General features: G+C 33.3%; 1 protein-coding gene across 1 annotated transcript; it reads left to right on the forward strand.

The window, feature by feature from the left end:
• Positions 1–638: 638 nt before the first annotated feature.
• LOC149557931 (homeotic protein knotted-1-like) lies at positions 639–19,429 on the forward strand. The gene is made up of 5 exons (XM_089832389.1): positions 639–987; positions 1,156–1,272; positions 1,763–1,898; positions 18,551–18,810; positions 19,029–19,429. The coding sequence occupies exons 1-5, from the start codon at positions 724–726 to the stop codon at positions 19,167–19,169; spliced, it is 918 nt and encodes a 305-aa protein (XP_089688515.1). The 5' UTR covers positions 639–723; the 3' UTR covers positions 19,170–19,429.
• Positions 19,430–21,746: the final 2,317 nt, after the last annotated feature.

Raw genomic sequence — 21,746 nt, forward strand, 5'->3', positions numbered from 1 at the left:
TAACTTATTAATAGTCTATTTATTATTTAACAATTTTTAGCGTGTGACATGTATACATTTCTATTGGCTTATTGTTGTTGTTGCATCTACACAAACATGCAACCACTAGTTTAATTTTTTTTGTTGGTGATTGGTCCATTTTTGCAAAAAATATTATTTTCTATTAATAAAATTTCAGTGAATGCTTAGTGAATGTTTTAATATCCCACTTTTAACCACTTAAACTCTACAAACTCTATAAAGAGCTTTGCAAATGTAGAAGATGAAAGACTAGCTTTAACTTCTTGGACAGCTTATATGCCCAGTATCAAGTGTTAAAATAGTGGGGATGCGTATAAGTTGTACCCTAGACCTGCCGATCTAGATGTGATCTTCCCTAGTCCACATGTCTAATCAGCCTATCAGCTTGCAGAATTGAGGCCTGCAATGGGTCATTAACGGTCAAATCAATGGACCTTCCGCAAGAACCGGAAGATCTAAATGCAAATCTAGTTCGGACAAACAAAATCTTGGTAGAATGGACAACTTAAATACAGAGGTCTAATTCACTTTACGCGAGGTACAGGTGACGTGAGCTCCATGATAAATGCATACCAACCACAAGCGACGGCGATAACATCATGATTACTACACCACTCACAGGCGGCAGGCAATGTTTATACGGCAAAAACCTAAAAGCCCATGTAATATCCAAACAACTTGGATGGCTAATCTCGATTGGAAATGGCTGCCAAATTACATTGTTCTGATCTCCCTCGCCACAATTTCTCCGGGACTCACGAATTTCAAAGCGAAAAGGCTGAGAATTGCTTGGGAAAGTCGTGTAGCCAGTTAATCATATCCTTAGCGCAAGGGGAAGATAGACCTAATCATATTAATAATGATATGATTGTTACCGACAAAGAGGAAATGGCTGCCATGAAAGCTAAGATAAAAGGGCATCCAGAGTTTCGTTGTTTGTTGGAAGCCTATATACGCTGCATTACGGTAAACCCATTTCGAAACACTGTTAATCTTTATAAATGGAGATCTTTTTCACACCAAGTCAAATAAAACACTGTTAATGTTAATCTTGTATCCTGCATGTTGAATCATTCATTTTTACGTAAGTTATTAAGGCATTTGTAGATCTCGCTGTTTTATGTGCTGATTCAGGTTGGGGCTATTCCAGAAATTGTGGGCCGTTTAGATTTAGTAGTTAAAGACTTCGAAAATCGACAGAATGAGATGATTATGAACATCGGAAGTGATCCAGAACTTGATGTGTTTATGGTAATTTTCACTGGCTTTTATATGGTTCTTAATGATGCTTGTCATAAATTCAGTTTGGGTGTTTTGGAGTAGGAATTTTGAACAATGGTTGTAATTTTACCTGCCAACTGAATGACCAGATGGGTTATGCGTAAATTAATATAGTTGGAGTGGAACTTAAAATAAAATTTGTTTTTGAGCTGTGGATTGCTTAGTATTTGTGGGTGTTGGAGCAATGTTATACGTAACCATGGTTTTCGATTTGATTGTAAGTTTTGTTCTTTGATATTTGGATAAACTCTATTCTCCGGAATATGGGTTTGATGATAAGTTTTATTCTTTAATATCTGGTGTCAACTCTACAATCTGCTCAAACCGATACAATCTGCTCAAATCGATACAATCTACTCAAACCGGTTCAATCGAATTCAGAAGCAATACATAGAAGTGTGATAATTATGTCTACATAATATAATTAGATTTTGATGATTTTTACTATTTTGTTTTTCAGGAGGCTTACTGTGAGATGTTAAGTACGTTCAGAGAAAAGCTTGAGAAGCCATTCATGGAAACCATAACATTTTTTACGAGCATTGAAGCTCAGTTGAACTCTTTGAACAATGGAGCTATTAATACTACGTATTCAGGTAAAATTTGAACATAAAGCGACTGTACTTGACCGATTAAAGAATTAATTTAATGTTTTTAACATTCATATTTATTTGAACACCGTACACCATTTTTTTACAAATAAAAGTGGATTTCAATCACTCCTACCCGACCCTTGGTTCCAGAGCCCTATTCTGCCTTTACCCCATTGATGTGACTTAAAATTAGGTCCGCCAGTGTATGGATGTTGTTGAGCGCATGTGACGTTTACGAGCACTGTCCGTTACTGAATTGAAACAAACATTACACTAGGCACGTAGAATTTTGGGTCTACTTCAAATCAACTTTTACTACCTTTTTCTAATTGAAACAAACATTACACTTCAGCCTATTTCAAATCAACTTTTAAATTACTTTTTTTGTACCAGCATGGTATAGGATAGTGTATATGGCTTTGGGATAAAATATTAAGGGAAATTATTCTAGTACGGATGGAGGTCTGAAGATGACGTCTAAATTTATTTTTTTATTATTATTATTATTATTATTTTCATTGTTATTTTTAGTTATTTGGTTGGTGAGTGATCTATTTGTGCAGCACTATTAAGACCTTTCGTTAAGGCTGCAAATACATTTAGCCACAAGTAATGCCATTTTTGAGTGAGCTACTGTTGGTGCAAAACATAGTGGGTATCCAACAAACCCTTTGAAATGACACTTTTAGACCACTTTGCACTCTACAATCCCTGTAGAGCTGAAAGTTCCACGATCCCTATAGAGGGATTTGTGAATTCCCAGAAGCTGAAACTTGGATTTAGGTTCTTTACTCATCTGTGAATCATCACAAGACAAAACAGAACCTACCGTAGATTTAGGTGCATGAAGATAGCTTGGGCGACTAATGGGTTTTTTTTTTATTCGAACAACTTCTCAATAGGATTTGGGAAGCATACCTAGATCCCCTCAATTACCATTCGTAAAAGAGTCCCAAAAATGAAAATACACACATTAATACTAATAGTAGATATTCTTTTAGCTTTTTTATCTTTTCTGCTACTAGAACATTTGATAGACTGTTGAAACATTTAGTCACAAGTACTTAGTATTTTTGATCCAACAACTATTAGTAGATGAACATAGTGAACATAGCTGTTTAAACCTAGCTTTAAACTCTTCACTCCTAAAGAGTTACATGGGAAAAATTTGCAAATTGCAACTTATGGTTTAGGAGTTATAGGTGTGTAAAGTTATAAAGTTAGCTTAAGTGGCTAATGAGCTTTTGCCTTGGTATAGATGACATTTCAGAGTCTAGTTAGAAAGTGATTATTTAAAAGTGTTTTTTCAAAATATTTTTTCAATTCATTTATAATACTTGTACACGGGTGCTTTAATAACTATAGACAATTGATATCAATAAACTTTGATGTTGTTATGAGGATTAACTCTATAGTTTTTTTGAGTTAAATTTATTGACCTATATTTCTTGAATATTGGTAAGGAATCTATAATGAACATCTCTCATGAATAGTGGTCCACACAAATCCATCTGTTATAAATAGTAGTCACAAATCCATCTGTTATAAATAGTAGTTCACAATAGGTCAGTAAATTTGACTCAAACAATTGTACAATTAAATTCTAATAGTATTATCAGACTTTTAACGTTTTGAAAAAATATTTCCTATTTATCAATCAATAAAATGTAAAATTGATTGAAATACTTTTGCTTTTTTCCTTCAAAATGTGAGAAAATAATTACATAATAAGGATATTGATGCTCATCTAATTTCAATCTATATACAAACGAGATAATGAGTATACAACGATGTTGTCCTTTGGGTTAAAAAGCAAATGGATTTTACTTTTACATGCCGACACGGCGTGGAACAAGTGTTGTAAATTGTCTCATGCCTCCACGCCCTAGTAACATCAGTTTTATCTAGATATGCAATAAATTGTTGTGCACAAGCGTTTTGGGAAACTGTGGGGTAGGAATCGGAAGTATTTGAGAGCCTCAACACATATTTAATGATTCGAAATTATTCATTGCATAGGTATCGCGTCCACCCAACTCAATGCTTTGTTTGATCTTACAAATGCCCCTAGATATGACATTTGGTCATTTTATGTTAGTGATCCACATCAGTGTTATTATCATTGAGGCCTAACTTGTTTTAAAAGAAATAGAACATTTAAGGAAGATAGGTTTTAGTGTGTTTTTAATCTTGTACTTGTACTCAAGAATTTAGAGGAACCCAACCCACTTTCGAATAACTTACCACAAGAGTCCTCCAAATACTAATATTTTTGTCCATAAAGATTTTTGTTACGTTTATATTTGGCCATTGTAATCTTATGATCACGTGGGCTGCACATATTCATGCATAAATGATTTAAAAAAATTTAACATAGAAACTATTATTATGTATTTTAATTCAATTTTGTAGTTTATGGCTTGTGCATTTTTTTTTGCATGATATGAGTTATTATTTAGTTAGTACATAATATATATCTTCAACATACCTAAATAAAGCTAAAACAACAAAATATATTTAGTTCTTGTGGAAGGCTTTGGAAACTATAGGCATCAAGCAATGCAGCTTTCAACGAGTGATTAAATCGTGCAATTTCATTCAATGAAGTTTAATTGATTTTTTTAAAATATCATATTTTGAAATTTGATAAAGTTAAGTTACAAATTTTATAATAAAATAAAATTTTACAGAATAATTATTTGAAATCTAATAGGCCCAAAGATTTTTAGCCATATAAGCCTTTTTTTGCCAAAGACAATCACATAAATAATTTTTAATAAAGTATATGTAAGAGATTTTTTTTTAATGATAAGGTATACAATTTATAAACTTGTAGTATTTAGATTTAGTTCCATTTACATAAACTAATATTATAAAAATATTTATTAAATATATAAATAAGATATTATAAATTAAAAATCTCTATTTTATGGATTAAATTTATTTTAAATTTTGTTTGTTTAAATTATATTTGAATATTTAATGAATTTATATATTATTTTGTAATATATTGGTTATATATATATCTAATTTTTTACTTTATTTATTTTTTGAATAAATTATTAATTATATTCATCTATTATAAAAATTTATGTATTAAAAGTTTAGTTGTCTTTTTATATTTGATTGAAAACTTTTTGACAATCAAGGATATAATTAAATATTTGTACTTTTTAAAATTATTTTCTTACAATATCTATTGCATTTTGGCAGGAACTAGGCTACTTTGTAGCCTTGTTACATTAGGAAATGTTGAACTAAGAGGAGGAGAATTGTGTATAATTCATATTCAAACAAACTATTGGAAAATAAGTCTATATATAGTGAAAAAATTATAATAAAGGCTTGGGAGAATAATAACTATTAAATTAAGAAATGTAATAGAAAATATAAGTTTGTATATTTGAAAAGAATTAAGTAATTTTTTAATTTAAAATAATACTAAGTTTATTGATTTTAAGAGATGTTGATACTCAAATAGTTTCAAAATTATTTTAAAATTAAAATACAATATGTAGATATTCATTTTTTATTAAATAATGCAATAATTATCAATACTAAATACATAAGCAAAATATCTTCAAAAGACAAAATCTTAGGAGGGAAGAATGATTTTCACAAGGCTAGCCCAAGATTGAAGATATGGGCAACATGTTTGAGGAATTTTAAGATCATGAACTAAAATTGGGTTTACAGTTATATTGATAACTTTGTTTGTTGCTATGTTCAAATAGAGAAACAAATGGTATATGTTTATGACCTACAATTATGACTCTTTTTCTATAGTGTTTACCTTGATTTACAACCATTCATTCAATATTTCTAATTTACATAAATTTGTTAGTCTTGGATATTAAAATGGTGGTGCTTAGAGACACTAATTAGATTTATGATGCAGAGTAGATTGCAACCAATAACTTGGCCACAACATAGATAATAGAAATTGACACCAAGAAGCAAAACAAATAAAGCAAAAAACTAGGACAAAGAAGGGGAATCTAAGAAAGATTCAACAACTTCCCTCTTTAGTTGGGTTTTCTTCTTAGATTCCCTCTTGTTCTTTTACTTGGACCAGTTGCATGCTCTAGGCCTTTATCTTTGTCCATATCCATATCCATATCCACAACCAAATTCTACTAATACATTATCTCCAAATTACATAAATTTGTTAGTCTTAAATATTAAAATGGTGGTGCTTAGAGACACTAATTAGATATAATATATAGCATAGATTGCAACCAATAACTTGGCCACAACATAGATCATAGAAAGTGACATTAAGAAGCAAACAAATAAAGCAAAAAACTAGGACAAAGAAGGGGAATCTACGAAGGATTCAACAACTTCCCTCTCAAGTTGGTTCAAGTTGAGTGTTGCCTTTTTCAATTCTTGAATGACATCTAGTTTTCTTCTTAGATTCCCTCTTGTTCTTTTACTTGGACCAGCTGCATGATCTAGGCCTTTATCCTTCTCCATATCCATGTCCACAACCAAATTATACTAATACATGATCTCCAAATTACCTACCATAGTGTACTTGCTGTCAACAATAATCTTGATGAAACTATAATGAATTCATTTGAATGTGGAAAGTGATTGTATTATTTTGTAATAGTCAATATTCAAATTAGAGTATTGGTGAGACGAAGTCTGCCATATCATACTTGCAAAATGGTGGTGCTTAGAGACACTAATTAGATTTATGAAGCAACATAGATTGCAACCAATTAACTTGGCCATACATAGATAATGGAAACTGACATCAAGAAGCAAACAAATAAAACAAAAAACTAGGACAAATAAGGGGAACCTAAGAAAGATTCAACAACTTCCCTCTCGAGTTGGTTTTTCTTCGTAGATTCCCTCTTGTTCTTTACTTGGACCAGTTGCATGATCTAGGTCTTTATCTTTGTCCATATCCATATCCACAACCAAATTATGCTAATACATGATTGCCAAATTACATAAATTTGTTAGTCTTGGATATTAAAATGGTGGTGCTTAGAGACACTAATTAGATATAATATGTAGCATAGATTGCAACCAATAACTTGGCCACAACATAGATCATAGAAATTGATATTAAGAAGCAAACAAATAAAGCAAAAAACTAGGACAAAGAAGGGGAACCTAAGAAGGATTCAACAATTTCCCTCTTGAGTTGGTTCAAGTTGAGTGCTACCTTTTTCAATTCTTGAATGGTCTCTCGTTTTCTTCTTAGATTTGCTCTTGTTCTTTTACTTGGACCAGCTGCATGATCTAGGCCTTTATCTTTGTCCATATCCATATCCACAACCAAATTATACTAATACATGATCTCTAAATTACCTACCATAGTGTCCATGCTTTCAATAGTAGTCTTGATGAAACTATAATGAATTCATTTGAATGTGGCAAGTGATTGTATTATTTTTTAATAGTTGATATTCAAATTAGAGTATTGGTGAGAAGAAGTCTTCCATATCATATTTGCATAAATGGTGGTGCTTACAGACATTAATTAGATTTATGATGTAGCATATATTGCAACCAATAACTTGACCACAACATAGATAATAGAAACTAACATCAAGAAGCAAACAAATAAAGCAAAAAACTAGGACAAAGAAGGGGAACCTAAGAAAGATTCAACAACTTCCCTCTTGAGCTGAGTTTTCTTTGTTGGATTCCCTCTTGTCCTTTTACTTGGACCAGTTGCATGATCTAGGCCTTTATCTTTGTCCATGTCTATATCCACAACCAAATTATACTAATACATGATCTCCAAATTACATAAATTTGTTAGTCTTGGATATTAAAATGGTGGTGCTTAGAGACACTAATTAGATATAATATGTAGCATAGACTTCCACCAATAACTTGGCCACAACATAGATCATAGAAATTGACATCAAGAAGCAAACAAATATAGCAAAAAACTAGGACAAAGAAGGGGAACCTAAGAAAGATTCAACAACTTCTCTCTCAAGTTGGTTCAAGTTGAGTGTTGCCTTTTTCAATTCTTGGATGTCTTCTTGAATTGTATCTGGTTTACTTCTTAGATTCCCTCTTGTTCTTTTACTTGGATCAGTTGCATGCTCTAGGCCTTTATCTTTGTCCATATCCATATTCACAACCAAATTATACTAACACATGATCTCAAAATTACCTACCATAGTGTCTATGCTTTCAACAATAGTCTTGATGAAACTATGATGAATTCATTTGAATGTGGAAAAGTGATTGTATTATTTTGTAATAGTCGATATTCAAATTAGAGTATTAGTGAGAAGAAGTCTGCCATATCATACTTGCATAGATACAATTGAAGTGTGATTTCTAACCAGCATTAAATCTCATCATCAAGATAAACATGTTGGTTAGTATATGTATATGAATATATACATACTTATAATATATGTGTGTATACACACACATACATATATCCATATGTATATGCATATATGAATGTATCTATGTGTACATACTCTACTCTAGGTCAACTCTTAGACCTTCTAGGGTTCTTTGACTTCAACCCCTTTTCCTTGGGAAATCCAATCTACTTTCCCCCTCTACACAGTAGGGCCTCTCTATCAATTGAAACTCAACCTACTTCTTTGAACTCACACTAGTAGGTTCACTTACCAGCCACCATGGCCACTCACTATTACTTTGCAGGAGTGTTTGGTGTCTATACTAGCTACTCCCACGCGTTTGGTTCCATTTTGAAATAAATTACGAACCATCTGGTTGTGGGAATACAAATATAGGAATAGGAATTGCTATTCTGGAATAGTTATTATAGAAAATAGCGATACATATTCCTTTTCTTTGCTTGAATCAGTCAAAATTTGATGAAGATTTCATGGACCCAAAAATTTATGTTTTCTAATTTAAATAAAATTGGAATAGGAATACGTATTCCAATTTCACCTATTTAGGTGGAATTACAAATGCTAATTTTGGGCCAAAATTGGAATACGTATTCGTATTATATTCCAATTTGCAATTCTTATTTGGTGCACACAAATGGAGGATTTAAGAATTTATATATGCCCAATCCACTCGTATTCCTACTGCCAAACAGGCCCTTAACAATTTATTCTTGCCGACCTCCAAATTCACAAGTTTTAGGTCTTGTAGACCTACTAGGCCTAAGTAGACCTCCTAATTAAGGTTTTTGCACAATAACTTACAAACTTCCCAAAAGACCCTACAAACTAACCACCAATGGAAATACCCTTTTTAAAGACCTCAAATATTTTTAGGGTTTTTGGTCCAAACTTGTCCATACAACAACTTTCCCATTACCGACCTCCAAATTCACAAGTTTTAGGTCTTGTAGACTTGCTAGGCCTAAGTAGTCCTCCTAATCAAGGTTTTTCCCAATAACTTACAAACTACCCAAAAGACCCTGTAAGCTAACCACCAATGGAAATACCCTTTTTTAAAGACCTTAAATATTTTTAGGGTTTCTAGTCCACACTTGTCCATACAACAACTTTCCCAAATTGGGTCAAAAATACAAAGGACATGGGCGGGTTACTCCCCCAAATGGATTCAACTGAGTTTGCTCTCACACCTAGAGCTTCTTTAGGCTCCATTTAACACTTTCATGCCTTTGAATTGCATTTTCTAATCCACCCCTACATTTGCACATAATTGTTCTGCCTTCACCGCTGGGTTACTGCCACACTTGCCTGGGGAAAGGTCTCAAAATTAGGAAACTCTATTTTTTGAATATCTACAAAAGGGAAAAGAAAGGGAAAGTAATCTTATTGAGTCTACTAGAGCTATCCTCAAAAGGCCATGAAATTCCTAGGGTGAGGATTCAAGCTAGACTATTTTTATTGCACACAACTTTGTACAGGCCAAAAAATAGGTAGGAATCAAAACAATTTAATCTAACCTAGCTATATTTAAAAAGAAAACCAACACCAAAATACACGAGGAAAGGAAACTATTTATTCTAGCTATCTACAATGAAAATATTGAAGTTTCAATCCATGAAGTATGAGTTGCACCACTTGCAAAGGTGACTACAATAGTTTTATTAGAAAACGCATTCTATTTGCTATTGCTTCCACACCAAAACTTCAAGCAACCCTTCATAATGATTTTTGGAAGGCTTTAATATGTTTCTGACATGCTCCCATAGTTGGTTTGGCTAGGTAATTGTTTCTCCACAAGATGTAACTTCAATACAGAAGTTGTCTAGTAACTTTACCAAATTGCAAATGTTGTCATGACAACTTTAGCAAATTTTCCTTTCCTCATACAAAATTGAGTCCAACTTATGTAGGATGACTTAGAATCATGTCTAGGACATGTCTAACATCATTTCAACCTATTATAAGCATTTTTGGGCCATTGCACCTTTTGTGCCAGATTTTTCCTACCTAGCAACTTTTTGGCTACATTTTGACACCAATTTTCTTAAGTTGCATTTAGTCACACATTGACCTCTAAACTTCCTCAAAACCATCTATTGGACTCTCCTATATAGTCCTAAATTCACTCATGACTTGGTTGAGGTCATTACAAGCCAAAATTGCTTTGGATTTTGCACTTAACCTTAGATGCTCGTGCACCACTTCTCTCCACATCTCTCTAAGTTAAGTCAATCATTTTTACATTAATTGCATACATTGCATCAAGCGTCAAGCACATATTCATTTTACTATATTTACATGAAAACATAAAATTGATAATAAATGGTATGAAATATTCATCCCATCCATGTATGATTATGTTTCAAAATAATGAGATCATGTTGTTCTCACCTCTGGAATAACTTTTTTAGGAAAAAAATAAATTCAATATGGTTCACTTCATTTTGTTTTAAAAGAAAGTTAATATATGTAATAGCTACATTAGCCATGCCCTCATTTAAATGAGACACATTAGCCATGCCCTCGTTTAAATGAGACAAGTGACTGATATTTAATGGGTTTCATTGATGAAAAATATGTTTACTAATGATATTGTTGTCCTGCATTATACATTAGTAGCTTGACATACAAGCTGTAAAGATAGATGATGTCATATATACTACAGAAATATTAAAACAATATAATAAATTTTGTACATTAATCAAGTTTGTATTTCTCACAAATTCTACATCCTTTTCTAGCTATATGAAAAAAATGTGCATTAAGTGTGGTAATGTTGCCTTTCACCTATTAGATAAATTATTATACCTATATTGTATATTTTTTTCTCAAATCCTGTTTTTTGTTTTAGTTGAGGGTGATGGAAACTATTGTAAAGGATCCTTTTGTCAACTCATCCTTTTGGAAATCATGTCTACATCTTTAAAGACTACACTCACAATAAAAATTTCATTTTATAGTCTCTATTTGTACTACGCTCACAAATAAAAAAATAAAGAGCTTGGAATAAATAAAATAAATTTGATAAATATCCTTTGATATACATAATACTTCACAAAAATCTGAACTCTTTGTTACTGACATGAAGAAAGGTGCATTCACCTTGATAATACTTCCTTTCCACTTATTATATTTAATATTGACAATTTTCACAAAGGGGTCCCTTTTTGTTACAAGATGCTTTGGTACACAGAGAAACATCTCAAATTTCATATGATCGTAGACTTAAAACTTGTCTTCTATGTTCCAAACTTCTTTTCCCAACTTTCTTACTTTAGATTAACCATTTTCCTCGATATCTCAAATCCTCGTCATTGTAACTAATGTTGGCATTAAAAAAACAAAACATAACTCAACAATTCCCTTCTATTCTAAATTCTATGTCATTACTGTATAATCTTTTTATTATTATAATTTTAATTGACAGTTTAAAAATACAACAACAAATAATGGATCCTCCCGACCTATGTCTGAATTTTTATTCAATTTCCATTATCCATTCTTTCATTGGGTTGAGAATCAGATTAAATGAGAAACCATATTTAAAATGGAAACTCAATGTTCTTTTTTTTTTTGAGTTTGACATTACAATAAAAAAATAGTAAGAAATATGCTAATTCACATTCTTGGTTTCGAGAGAAACACCCTCCTCTCTCTTGTATACTTCTCTCTTATTATTCTAATTTCAAATTCTTACTATTTTAGAGCTTACAAAGAACAATGAACATGCGTATTAGACGTCTTTGTAGGTTGCGGCTGTCTCGTCTACAGTTTTTAGGTTTTTTTAAGCGAGTGATCTTGAAAATGCTCTAGTGATCTAGTGATCGCCAATATACAGCATGATGGTAACCGTATTTTAAACAGAAAAGGGATATCCCCTATGAAGGGGGCTTTATATGATATTCAAGATGTATTATTAATCAATAAATTATAGATTGTCCGACAAATAATTCACCTTGCACGCAATTATGAATTTTAGCTTATTGAATGTTTAATGCCACTGCAGTTTGCGTTCTCTCTTTTCCATGGGTCCTGTGAAGTGTTCTATTTCCCATGATCCGATGCACATGATCTGCAATGAAAATCATGGTCATCTTGATATGGGCTTTACTCTTGTTTTCTCAGCCCTGTAACCTCCCATTCTTAATCGCTCACATGTTTACGAGTTATCTTTTCCATGGATTCTTATTTACCGTTGCTACACCAAACCTCTGATCTGACAGCTAACTAACTACGCTTGGTCTCTGCATTTTGCCAGATTCTTTCATTTTGATCGGAGTTCCTTTTTTGTTTCTTCAACCTTTCCGATTGATTTCTTGCCTTGGTGCAATCCAATGCGAATAATACTTCTTGCCAGGATCAAATTAAAATTACAGCGTGTGGGAATTGTCAATTATTTTTCAACCAGATGCACTCTTAGTTCAACCTACATTATAGTTAGCTTTATGCACATAGTTTAAGTTTTTAGTTGTTAATCATATTCAACATTAGAAAAGTAAAGTTGGTTTTTGAAAGGGTCCAAATTTTAGCAAGAAAAGTACAAAAGAGAAGTCTAACCTACAATTATGGAGCAACTATAGGAAGCAGTTCTATGGAGGGGTGCTTTCTAAAATAGTTCAGTAGGTGTTCTAGAGATTTTAGGATATTTTAAAGTGGGAGGTCCCATGAATTTTGTAATTTTTGAAAAGTTTAAGCTTCATAAATTATGAAGCATGTGGTCTCATGAATAATTTTTATTTAACATATTTCATTCACTTCATAAAAAAAATGTTTAAAAAGTTTATTGATAAAGAAATAGAAATTCATACATGATTGACAAGTGGCAAAGAAAAGCCTAAGCTGATGGAGCAATTTCTAATTCCCCACCTTTTCCACCCATTCTAAGGCAGTGGTCCTATGAGGGGGGGCTAGAGGTCTATTTTCTAGGTACAGGAGGTCTCATAAGAAATTTTTTGGGGGGCTACAGGGTTAATTAGAATCTTTTCCTTCATAATAGGAGCCCTTCTTTTTTAGGAAGTGGATGTAAATGGGGTGGGGCTAGAAAAATCTAGCCATTTGTCAAAAACTGATATAACACTAATAAAGTCTTTATCATAAAATAAATTTTAGAAAGTTTTTCCTTTAACTTAGGAGCTGAAACTTTAAAGTGAAACAGATTACAAAATCCATAGGACAGATTACAAAATCCATAGGACCGCTTAGCTTAAGAATTTCCTAAAAAATTTCAGCAGGTGCAGCTCTATTTTTAACGAGCTGGCATCCATGGGACCCAGCCTAATTTACACTCTAAAAAGTAGTGGCTGCTATTATTTAGGGGAAGATTCCAACTAATCCTACACCAAATCATGATAAAAATAGATCTTGCAGCCCCCTCATGGGACTGCACCCTAATAAGACTAGGATTAGGGTGCTTACATTTATTGTTTACCTTTATATAATTTAAGCTTGTAAATAATACTTGTTAAAGGAGAGGATCAAATCTAGAAAATATTTTAATGGTTGTGATAGTGGCAATTAATATAATATCACACTTGCTATTTTAATATTCAATATTTTTGATAAAATTGTATCTTATTCTAACAAAGCAGTCAATTTCACCAGCTGCACAACTATGGTAGGTCTCTAATGCACTATGATTGATATCAAATTTTTGTTAAGCTGTTTTGGATACCTTGACCAAAGGCATGCTGGTGTGGATATTTGATGATGTGGCCTCAAACTTTTAGTTATAAACAGGGTACTTGTTAGTAAGTAGTTGTAAAAAAAAATGAGTGGTTTGAAATTTCTATGTAGAATTTTGAGAAACTCCAACAGCCCACCACAACTACCTCCCAAATACATTTTCCTTTCTTGGGCACAAATGACCTAGTAATAGTGGTGGGGTAATGTAGTACAAATGGAAAGTAATTGGTACATATAAAATTTATTTATGAATTTTTAATTATCAATTTTTCTAATACCTTTAGAAATTGGCTTTGTCAAAATCCGGATTTGAAGTTTTGCATTTGTTTTAAAATTGGCAAAATGGAATTAGCATACCGAACTTCCGATTTTGCCTCAAAACCAGGTTTTCCAACTTCCTACTAGCAAATAGGAATTGAAAATCAAAACCTGGTTATGTTTTTTAAGGAGTGTAAAAACAATAGATTGGACTACTTTTTGAAATCTGCCTCCAACTCCAAGTTTACACATAAAAATGTGCCTTCACATGCATCTTCCCAGTGAAAGTGAAACAAAGGTTCAAGTAAAATCCCAAAAATCAGGTTTGTAGATATCCACAGACCCTTAAAGTTCCAAATTAGAAGATTGAATGAACAAGAAATGAATGATCACTGAAACATGGACAAACTGAACCCCTTCCCATATAGGCTTACTACTAGTCAAAATTAAGTAGACAACTTCCATAGTTAATAAAATTACTTAAGAACTCAAAGTCCTTGATCTAGATGCAGCCTTGCTTGCTGAATCTTGCTGAATTGTTACTATGTTTAAACCTTTTATAAATGGTATCTTACTAGAGGCCGAATTACTCTTATAGAACTCATAGCGTTTCCTTCCTAATAGAGGGCTTTCCAAACCACCTCTAATAACTTTCCAATCATAGGGTCTAGAACATTATAGACGCTTTCTAGAACAATTCTCTTGTCAAGGGAAAACGAGAACACCTATACATTCTCATTTTCAATCTTCCTGCATTATCCCTTGATTTGGGCACTAACCCTATTTTCTATAGGAAGCCAAAGCTCATTAGATACTAACTATATTTTCTAGAAGAAGACAAAAGTTGATTTATCCTATTTTTTTTTCCCAAAATCTTTAATTCCTCCGCTCTAATTGAAGAGGAAATCAGGTTTAGAATGGCCAAATTTGTTGCAGCTCGGCAATCAACCAAAGAATCCTCATGTATAGTTTGTTGCATGTAAAGATTTTTTTTTTTTTTTAATAAAGGCAAGGTGACAATGGTTGGATGCTCTTTATTACCCTCATCAAATTTACACAGAATCAAGCACATAGCAGGCATATTTGGAATTTCAAGTTGTCAAAAGTGGCAATCCTAGCTGTAATATCATTTTCTTAGTAATGCAACTAAAATAAAAATTGCAGCGACCATACAAGAGGGTATAGACACAATCATCACTATTTGTAAAGAAATCAGAAAGAAGCCATGCGGCACAAAGTCAAGACCCCAACTAGGTACTGCATTTTCCCTTTCTTCTGCGCCTATCATCTAACCGCATCAATGTTCTGTCTAAACCCTAGAAACTTGCTTACAGGTAAGGCTTCTGTTCTAAGCGAAGAAATTTGTAAGTTTTTTAGTTATAAACAGGTACTTGTCAATAGTTAAGGTTTCTATTCTAAGCGAAGAAATTTGTTTTTTAGTTATAAACAGGTATTTGTCAATAAGTTTTTGTTAAAAATGAGTGGTTTGAAATTTCTATGTAGAATTTTGAGAAATTTCAACAGCCCACCACAACTATCTCCTAAATATATTTTCTTTTTTTGGGCACAAATGACCTAGTAATAGTGGTGGGATCATGGAGTACAAATGGAAAGTAATTGGTACACATAAAATTTATCTATGAATTTTTAATTATGAATTTTTCTAATACTCTTAGGAATTGGCTTTTTCAAAATCCAAATTTGAAATTTTGCATTTGTTTTAAAATTGGCAAAATGGAATTAAAACCAGGTTTTCCAACTTCCTATGAGCAAGTAGGAATTGAAAATCAAAACATGGTTATGTTTTTTAAGGAGTGAATCAAAACATGGTTATGTTTTTTAAGGAGTGTAAAACAATAGATTGGACTACTTTTTGAAATTTGCCTTCAACTCCAAACTTACTCATAACAATGTGTCTTCACATGCATTTTCCAAGTGAAACAAAGGTTCAAGTAAAATACCAAAAATTGGGTTTGTAGAAATCCACGGACCCTTAAAGTTCCAAATTAGAGAATTGAATGAACAAGAAATAAATGATCACTGAAACATGGACAAACTGAACCCTTTCCCATATAGACTTACTACTAGTCAAAATTAAGTAGACAACTTGCATAATTAAAAAAATTACTTAAGAACTCAAAATCCTTGATCTAGATGCAGCCTTGCTCACTGAATCTTGCTGAATTTGTTACTATGTTTAAACCTTTTATAAATGGTATCTTACAAGAGGCTGAATTACCCTTATAGAACTCATAGCGTTTCCTTCCCAAGAGAGGACTCTCCAAACCACCTCTAATAACTTTCCAATCAATATAAACCTACTCCAGATCTCTAGGGTCTAGAACATTATAGATGCTTTCTAGAACAATTCTCTTGTCAAGGGAAAACGAGAACACCTATACATTCTCATTTTCAATCTTCCTGCATTATCCTTTGATTTAGGCACTAACCCTATTTTCTATAGGAAGCCAAAGCTCATTGGATACTAACTACATTTTCTAGAAGAAGACAAAAGTCTATTTATCCAATTTTTTTTTTCCCAAGATCTTTAATTCGTCCGCTCTAATTGAAGAGGAAATCAGGTTTAGAATGGCCAAATTTGTTGCAGCTTGGCAATAAACCAACGAATCCTCATGTATAGTTTGTTGCATGTAAAGATTTTTTTTTTTTGAATGCCAGGTGACAATGGTTGGATGCTCTTTATTACCCTCATCAAAATTTACACAGAATCAAGCACATAGCAGGCATATTTGGAATTACAAGTTGGTCAAAAGTGGCAATCCTAGCTGTAATATCATTTTCTTAGTAATGCAACTAAAATAAAAATTGCAGGGACCATACAAGAGGGTTCAGACACAATCTTCACTATTTGTAAAGAAATCAGAAAGAAGCCATGCGGCACAAAGTCAAGACCCCAACTAGGCACTGCATTTTCCCTCTCTTCTGCGCCTATCATCTAACCGCATCTATGTTCTGTCTAAACCCTAGAAACTTGCTTACAGGTAAGGTTTCTGTTCTAACCGAAGAAATTTAAAAGTTTCAAAAACCGATTTAGGGATCCTTGAGACAAACGTGCACTTAATTTTTCCCAAATTTTGTTTCCAAATAGAGAGATTAAGAAGGATTAGTGTTGGACTTACGCTTACCACTACTGTTCAAGTTCTTTGGCCTTTCTCACGGAGCTATAGATCAATAAGTTCCTCTTTCACTTCAACCCAGGATCCTCCTGATTCATCTTGTTGGTCATCTTTGAACAGAAAGTCAGGTGAAGCTACTTTTCTGATCCATTTGACATTAATTATTTTCATTTTTATAGATATAAATAAAATATTTAATTATAGATTATTAGAATTATTATTTTATTTAAGGGTGGTAATAGTTGATGGGTCATTGATGAGTATGATTGTTCGTTTATTTTTTTTGGGTTGTTGTCAAGATTCATTCTTAACACACTATATACATCAACATAAAATCATGATCATATGAAAGAATATTGAATTAAAATAGGTATGCTTCAATTATTACTTAAAAATATTTAATTTAAAATCATACTTCTAAATACAACAAATAACAATTTTTTTAAATTTAACATACTATCTTTGAAAAAAATTAAACAGGCCATTAATCTATATTTAAGAGAGATGCTCATCTGAAATCCAAGGGTCTCTGTAATGGGCTATTCTGATTGGGTTTCATCTTTGTTTTTCTAATGACAAGGTCAAGTCACTAATCATGGAAGTGTGCAAATGGGTAACCAAAAAACAGAAAACTTCTTTGTAAAGTTTTCGTGAGCTCGTTTAAACTGTTTTGATCCATATGGTAGAAGCACTTCCATCAGTGAAACATATTAGTGAACAAGTTTATTCAGATTTTTGTGTCAGATGAAAAACTAGATTGAAATAGTACTAGCTACAGTTAATGTGCTAAGTCTATTTTGCTATTTTTCTTATGAAAATTTAGTTTATAAAAATATTATTATATGGAAGATTTAAATTTAATATCAAACTGTAAATTCAGAATCAGATTAATAGTAAAACAAAATCTTATATATATTATCAGATTTTTCTGATTCAACATTTGAAACACGTGAAATTTATTTAGATTGTGTGAATTTTTTTTTTAGCAACAATATTTACTTATCTCTCAGTCCATCACACAGCTTTTCACTCTAAAAAGAACATCTACGGTATTGTTCATTTTTAAACCTTTCCATGAATGCTTTTCCATATATTGTTTTGATGGGCTTTTTCTTCTACCGAAGTTTGATGTTTTTCAATTGAAGTTGGATCTGTTTTGTTAGGTGATTTCAATTTATATTTATAACGTTTGTGTTAATTGTTGCAGCCGAGAGTAATGAGAGAACGGAGAGAGGTGGATCCATGGACGAGGAAGATTGCAGCATGGGTGAAAAGGACTACCAGTGGGCGGTTCAGCATTCAGAAGAGACAGAACTGAAGGATCTTCTGCTTCGTAAATATAGTGGAAATCTCTGTCGTCTTAAACAAAGATTTATGAAGAAGAAAAAGAGAGGCAACCTCTCCAAGGAGGCCCGCCAGAAACTACTTCATTGGTGGGAACTGCACCAGAAGTGGCCTTATCCTTCGGTGAATAAAACTTACTCAACAATAATGAGCTTTAAAAATATCAGAAGTTCACAATTTATAAATATTATTTAACAAATATCCGTAGATTTTGTAAGCATGTTTCCATAGCTTTTCAGATTACACTCGGTGATATATTGTCAGAATGATATTAAACTTTGTTATTTCATAATAACTTGAGGTATGTGTGCAAATTTGTTACGCCCTGATTTTAAGCGCAGGAGATTGAAAAGATGGCATTGGCGGAATGTACTCACCTGGATCCGAAGCAAATCAATAACTGGTTCATAAACCGAAGAAAGCGCCACTGGAACCCCTGTTCTGAAGATATTCGACCTAATGGGCACTCAGAGGACTCATGATACTCGTGAGATTTTCTTCATGGGATCTTCCTTTCATTTAGATCGATGCGAGTTATAATGTAATTGCTTTACATTTCTGAATCAGTTCGTGAATCTTGCCCAGTAAGTAGAGTTTCATTCAAGCAAACTGTCTTTGATGTTCATAATTTACTGGCATGCTGATATTGTGATTACTATCATATTTCATGCACGACTCTTGTAACGTTTGTAAAAAATATGCTTAAACTTGTAAATTATTAAATGAGCCAATCAAGGAAGAAGACACTCTAGCAAGGGAATACTTTATTATAGAATAATTGAATATATTACATGGGCTATACACCTGCCTTTATAAAGAGCTTTATGAATATGAAGGGTTGAGGGAGAAAGAACAGTCCGTGATCGAGGGGCTTCATATCCCAACAAACTCCCCCATGAAGTCCAACTGGTACACCCATGTGCATTAGCATCCCTACTTCCCACTCGAATTTCACAGAAGAATGAAGCCTTGACATGAGAGGGAGAAAGAACCAACAAACTCCCCCATGAAGTCCAACTGGTACACCCATGTGCATTAGCATCCCTACTTCCCACTCGAATTTCACAGAAGAATGAAGCCTTGACATGAGAGGGAGAAAGAACAGTCCATGACTGTTAGGCTTCATAACCCAACAAGCTATCCTGTGAAGTCCAACTGGTACACCCACTTGCATTAGCATCCCTACTTCCCATTCGAATTTTAGAGAAGAATAAAGCTTTGAAACGATCTCAAGGCTGCCAGACTTTGCTCCAGAAACGATCTCAAGGCCGCCAGATTTTGCTCCAGCACACTGAGTCTTCTCCAACACCAGATCAGATTCAAAGATATCTTCGCTTATGAAAGACTCAGACACAAACTCCTGTCAATCCATAATCGAAAACACTACCTTTAGTGGATTCAAAACATTCTTTTTCCCCACTATAACGATGTTCCATGACCGTCAATTTGTCTTCAAACACTTATACAAGCTGAATGTTATCCACAGCCGATTCAATCTTGTCCTTTGTGGACGGTTTGAAGTCTTTGAGCAGATTTGTGAGGGACGCTGACTGTGCAGACTTATTAAGCACCGAATCCTCAACATTCCACGTCGTCAAATTCAAAAACAATGCAGCCTGCATCTTAAATTCTTGTTGCTCCCACATATTTTCTTTCCCTTTCATATTGGTGGAGTCACGCATGAGTGCATCAAACATATGTTCTTCAAACGGCAGTATTTTTGACTGGCTGCCAAAGACAGCCGTCTGCGTGGTAGGGACCGGTGAATAAATCAAAACCTGGGGGAGGTCCATTATAGAATGGGGAACAATATTGTTCCTCACACTCTTTTCACTAGGAGGTTGTTGACATGGGGCAAAATTCCTGAGCTATTGGCTCACTTCGGCTGTGTCCTTGAACAATTTTTCTGACTGAGAACCTGGGCTTGAGGTTTCTTGTCCGCCAGATTTTATTTCAAACCTGTCTTGCAAATTTATGTCCATATCCACATTTGGCAATGTTTCCAACCAACGGATGTGTCCATCTTCTTGAGAAACCATAGGGGGTGTCTATCTCTACCCCTCAACTGTAGGCTTGCCTCCTTTCATGAACTCTACAACGAGAGAATGATCTCTATTACTCTCAAACATGGGGGTATCTTGCAGATTATGCACATCCAACGATACCGAGTCATGACCATGTTGTATTATTTGATCATGACCAACTGCAAATTGCAGTTTTGTGGCAGGGAGTTCGTAGGGAGATCCTCTACTATCAAATCTGTTTGGACATGCCTATCATCTACAACAATGTCTAACATCCTCCATACGAATACCTTTAGGGAATTCTCTTCCCCTCCCTCTGTATTGTCACCTTCTTCTAGAGGGAACTCCTTGTTTCCACTTTCTTCTTCTTTTACAACGAATCTCTCACATGCTCCTTTTATCTTCATTCATAACAGACTTCTCGTTTGCCATTTCATCTGCTCCCATAACAAACTTCTCGTTTGTTCCATTTTCTTCTTCTAGCCTCACCTATTATACCAATTATAAATTATTCAATGAGCCAATCAACGAAGAAGACAAAATATAATGACACTCCATACTAGTAGGGAATACTTTATTAAGGAAATGACTGAATACATTATATGGGCTACACACAAATGAGGCCGTGGCTATCCTCTTACAAACTGCAAACATCATGGATTTTTCCGAAAATTTCAGCATTTGATCTTCATGATCTGCATAGTTAAAAAATTTGGTTCACCAATTTTTAAAAAATTGAAAACATCATGGATTTTTTCGAAAATTTAGCATTTGATCTTCATGATCTGCATAGTTTGTAGTCAAAAACAACAAAAATTTTTGGAAAAAAATCACTGTGTTTTCCTGAATCTGGAAAAAAAAAAACTCGACTTTGTTTTGTCTTTAGTACATTTTGTTTGGAGATTAGCTTGTTCCCTCCCCACAAATGAAAGATTGAGGGAGAAAGAACAGTGAGTGACGGTTGGGCTTCATATCCCAACAAAACTATCAAATTAGCACAGAACTCTCTTTTGTAACCTCTCACAATTATTGTTT

The sequence above is a fragment of the Cupressus sempervirens genome, chromosome 5 (genome assembly GCF_028749045.1).
Source record: "Cupressus sempervirens isolate cs-2001-9-10 chromosome 5, ASM2874904v1, whole genome shotgun sequence".
Lineage (NCBI taxonomy): Eukaryota > Viridiplantae > Streptophyta > Pinopsida > Cupressales > Cupressaceae > Cupressus > Cupressus sempervirens.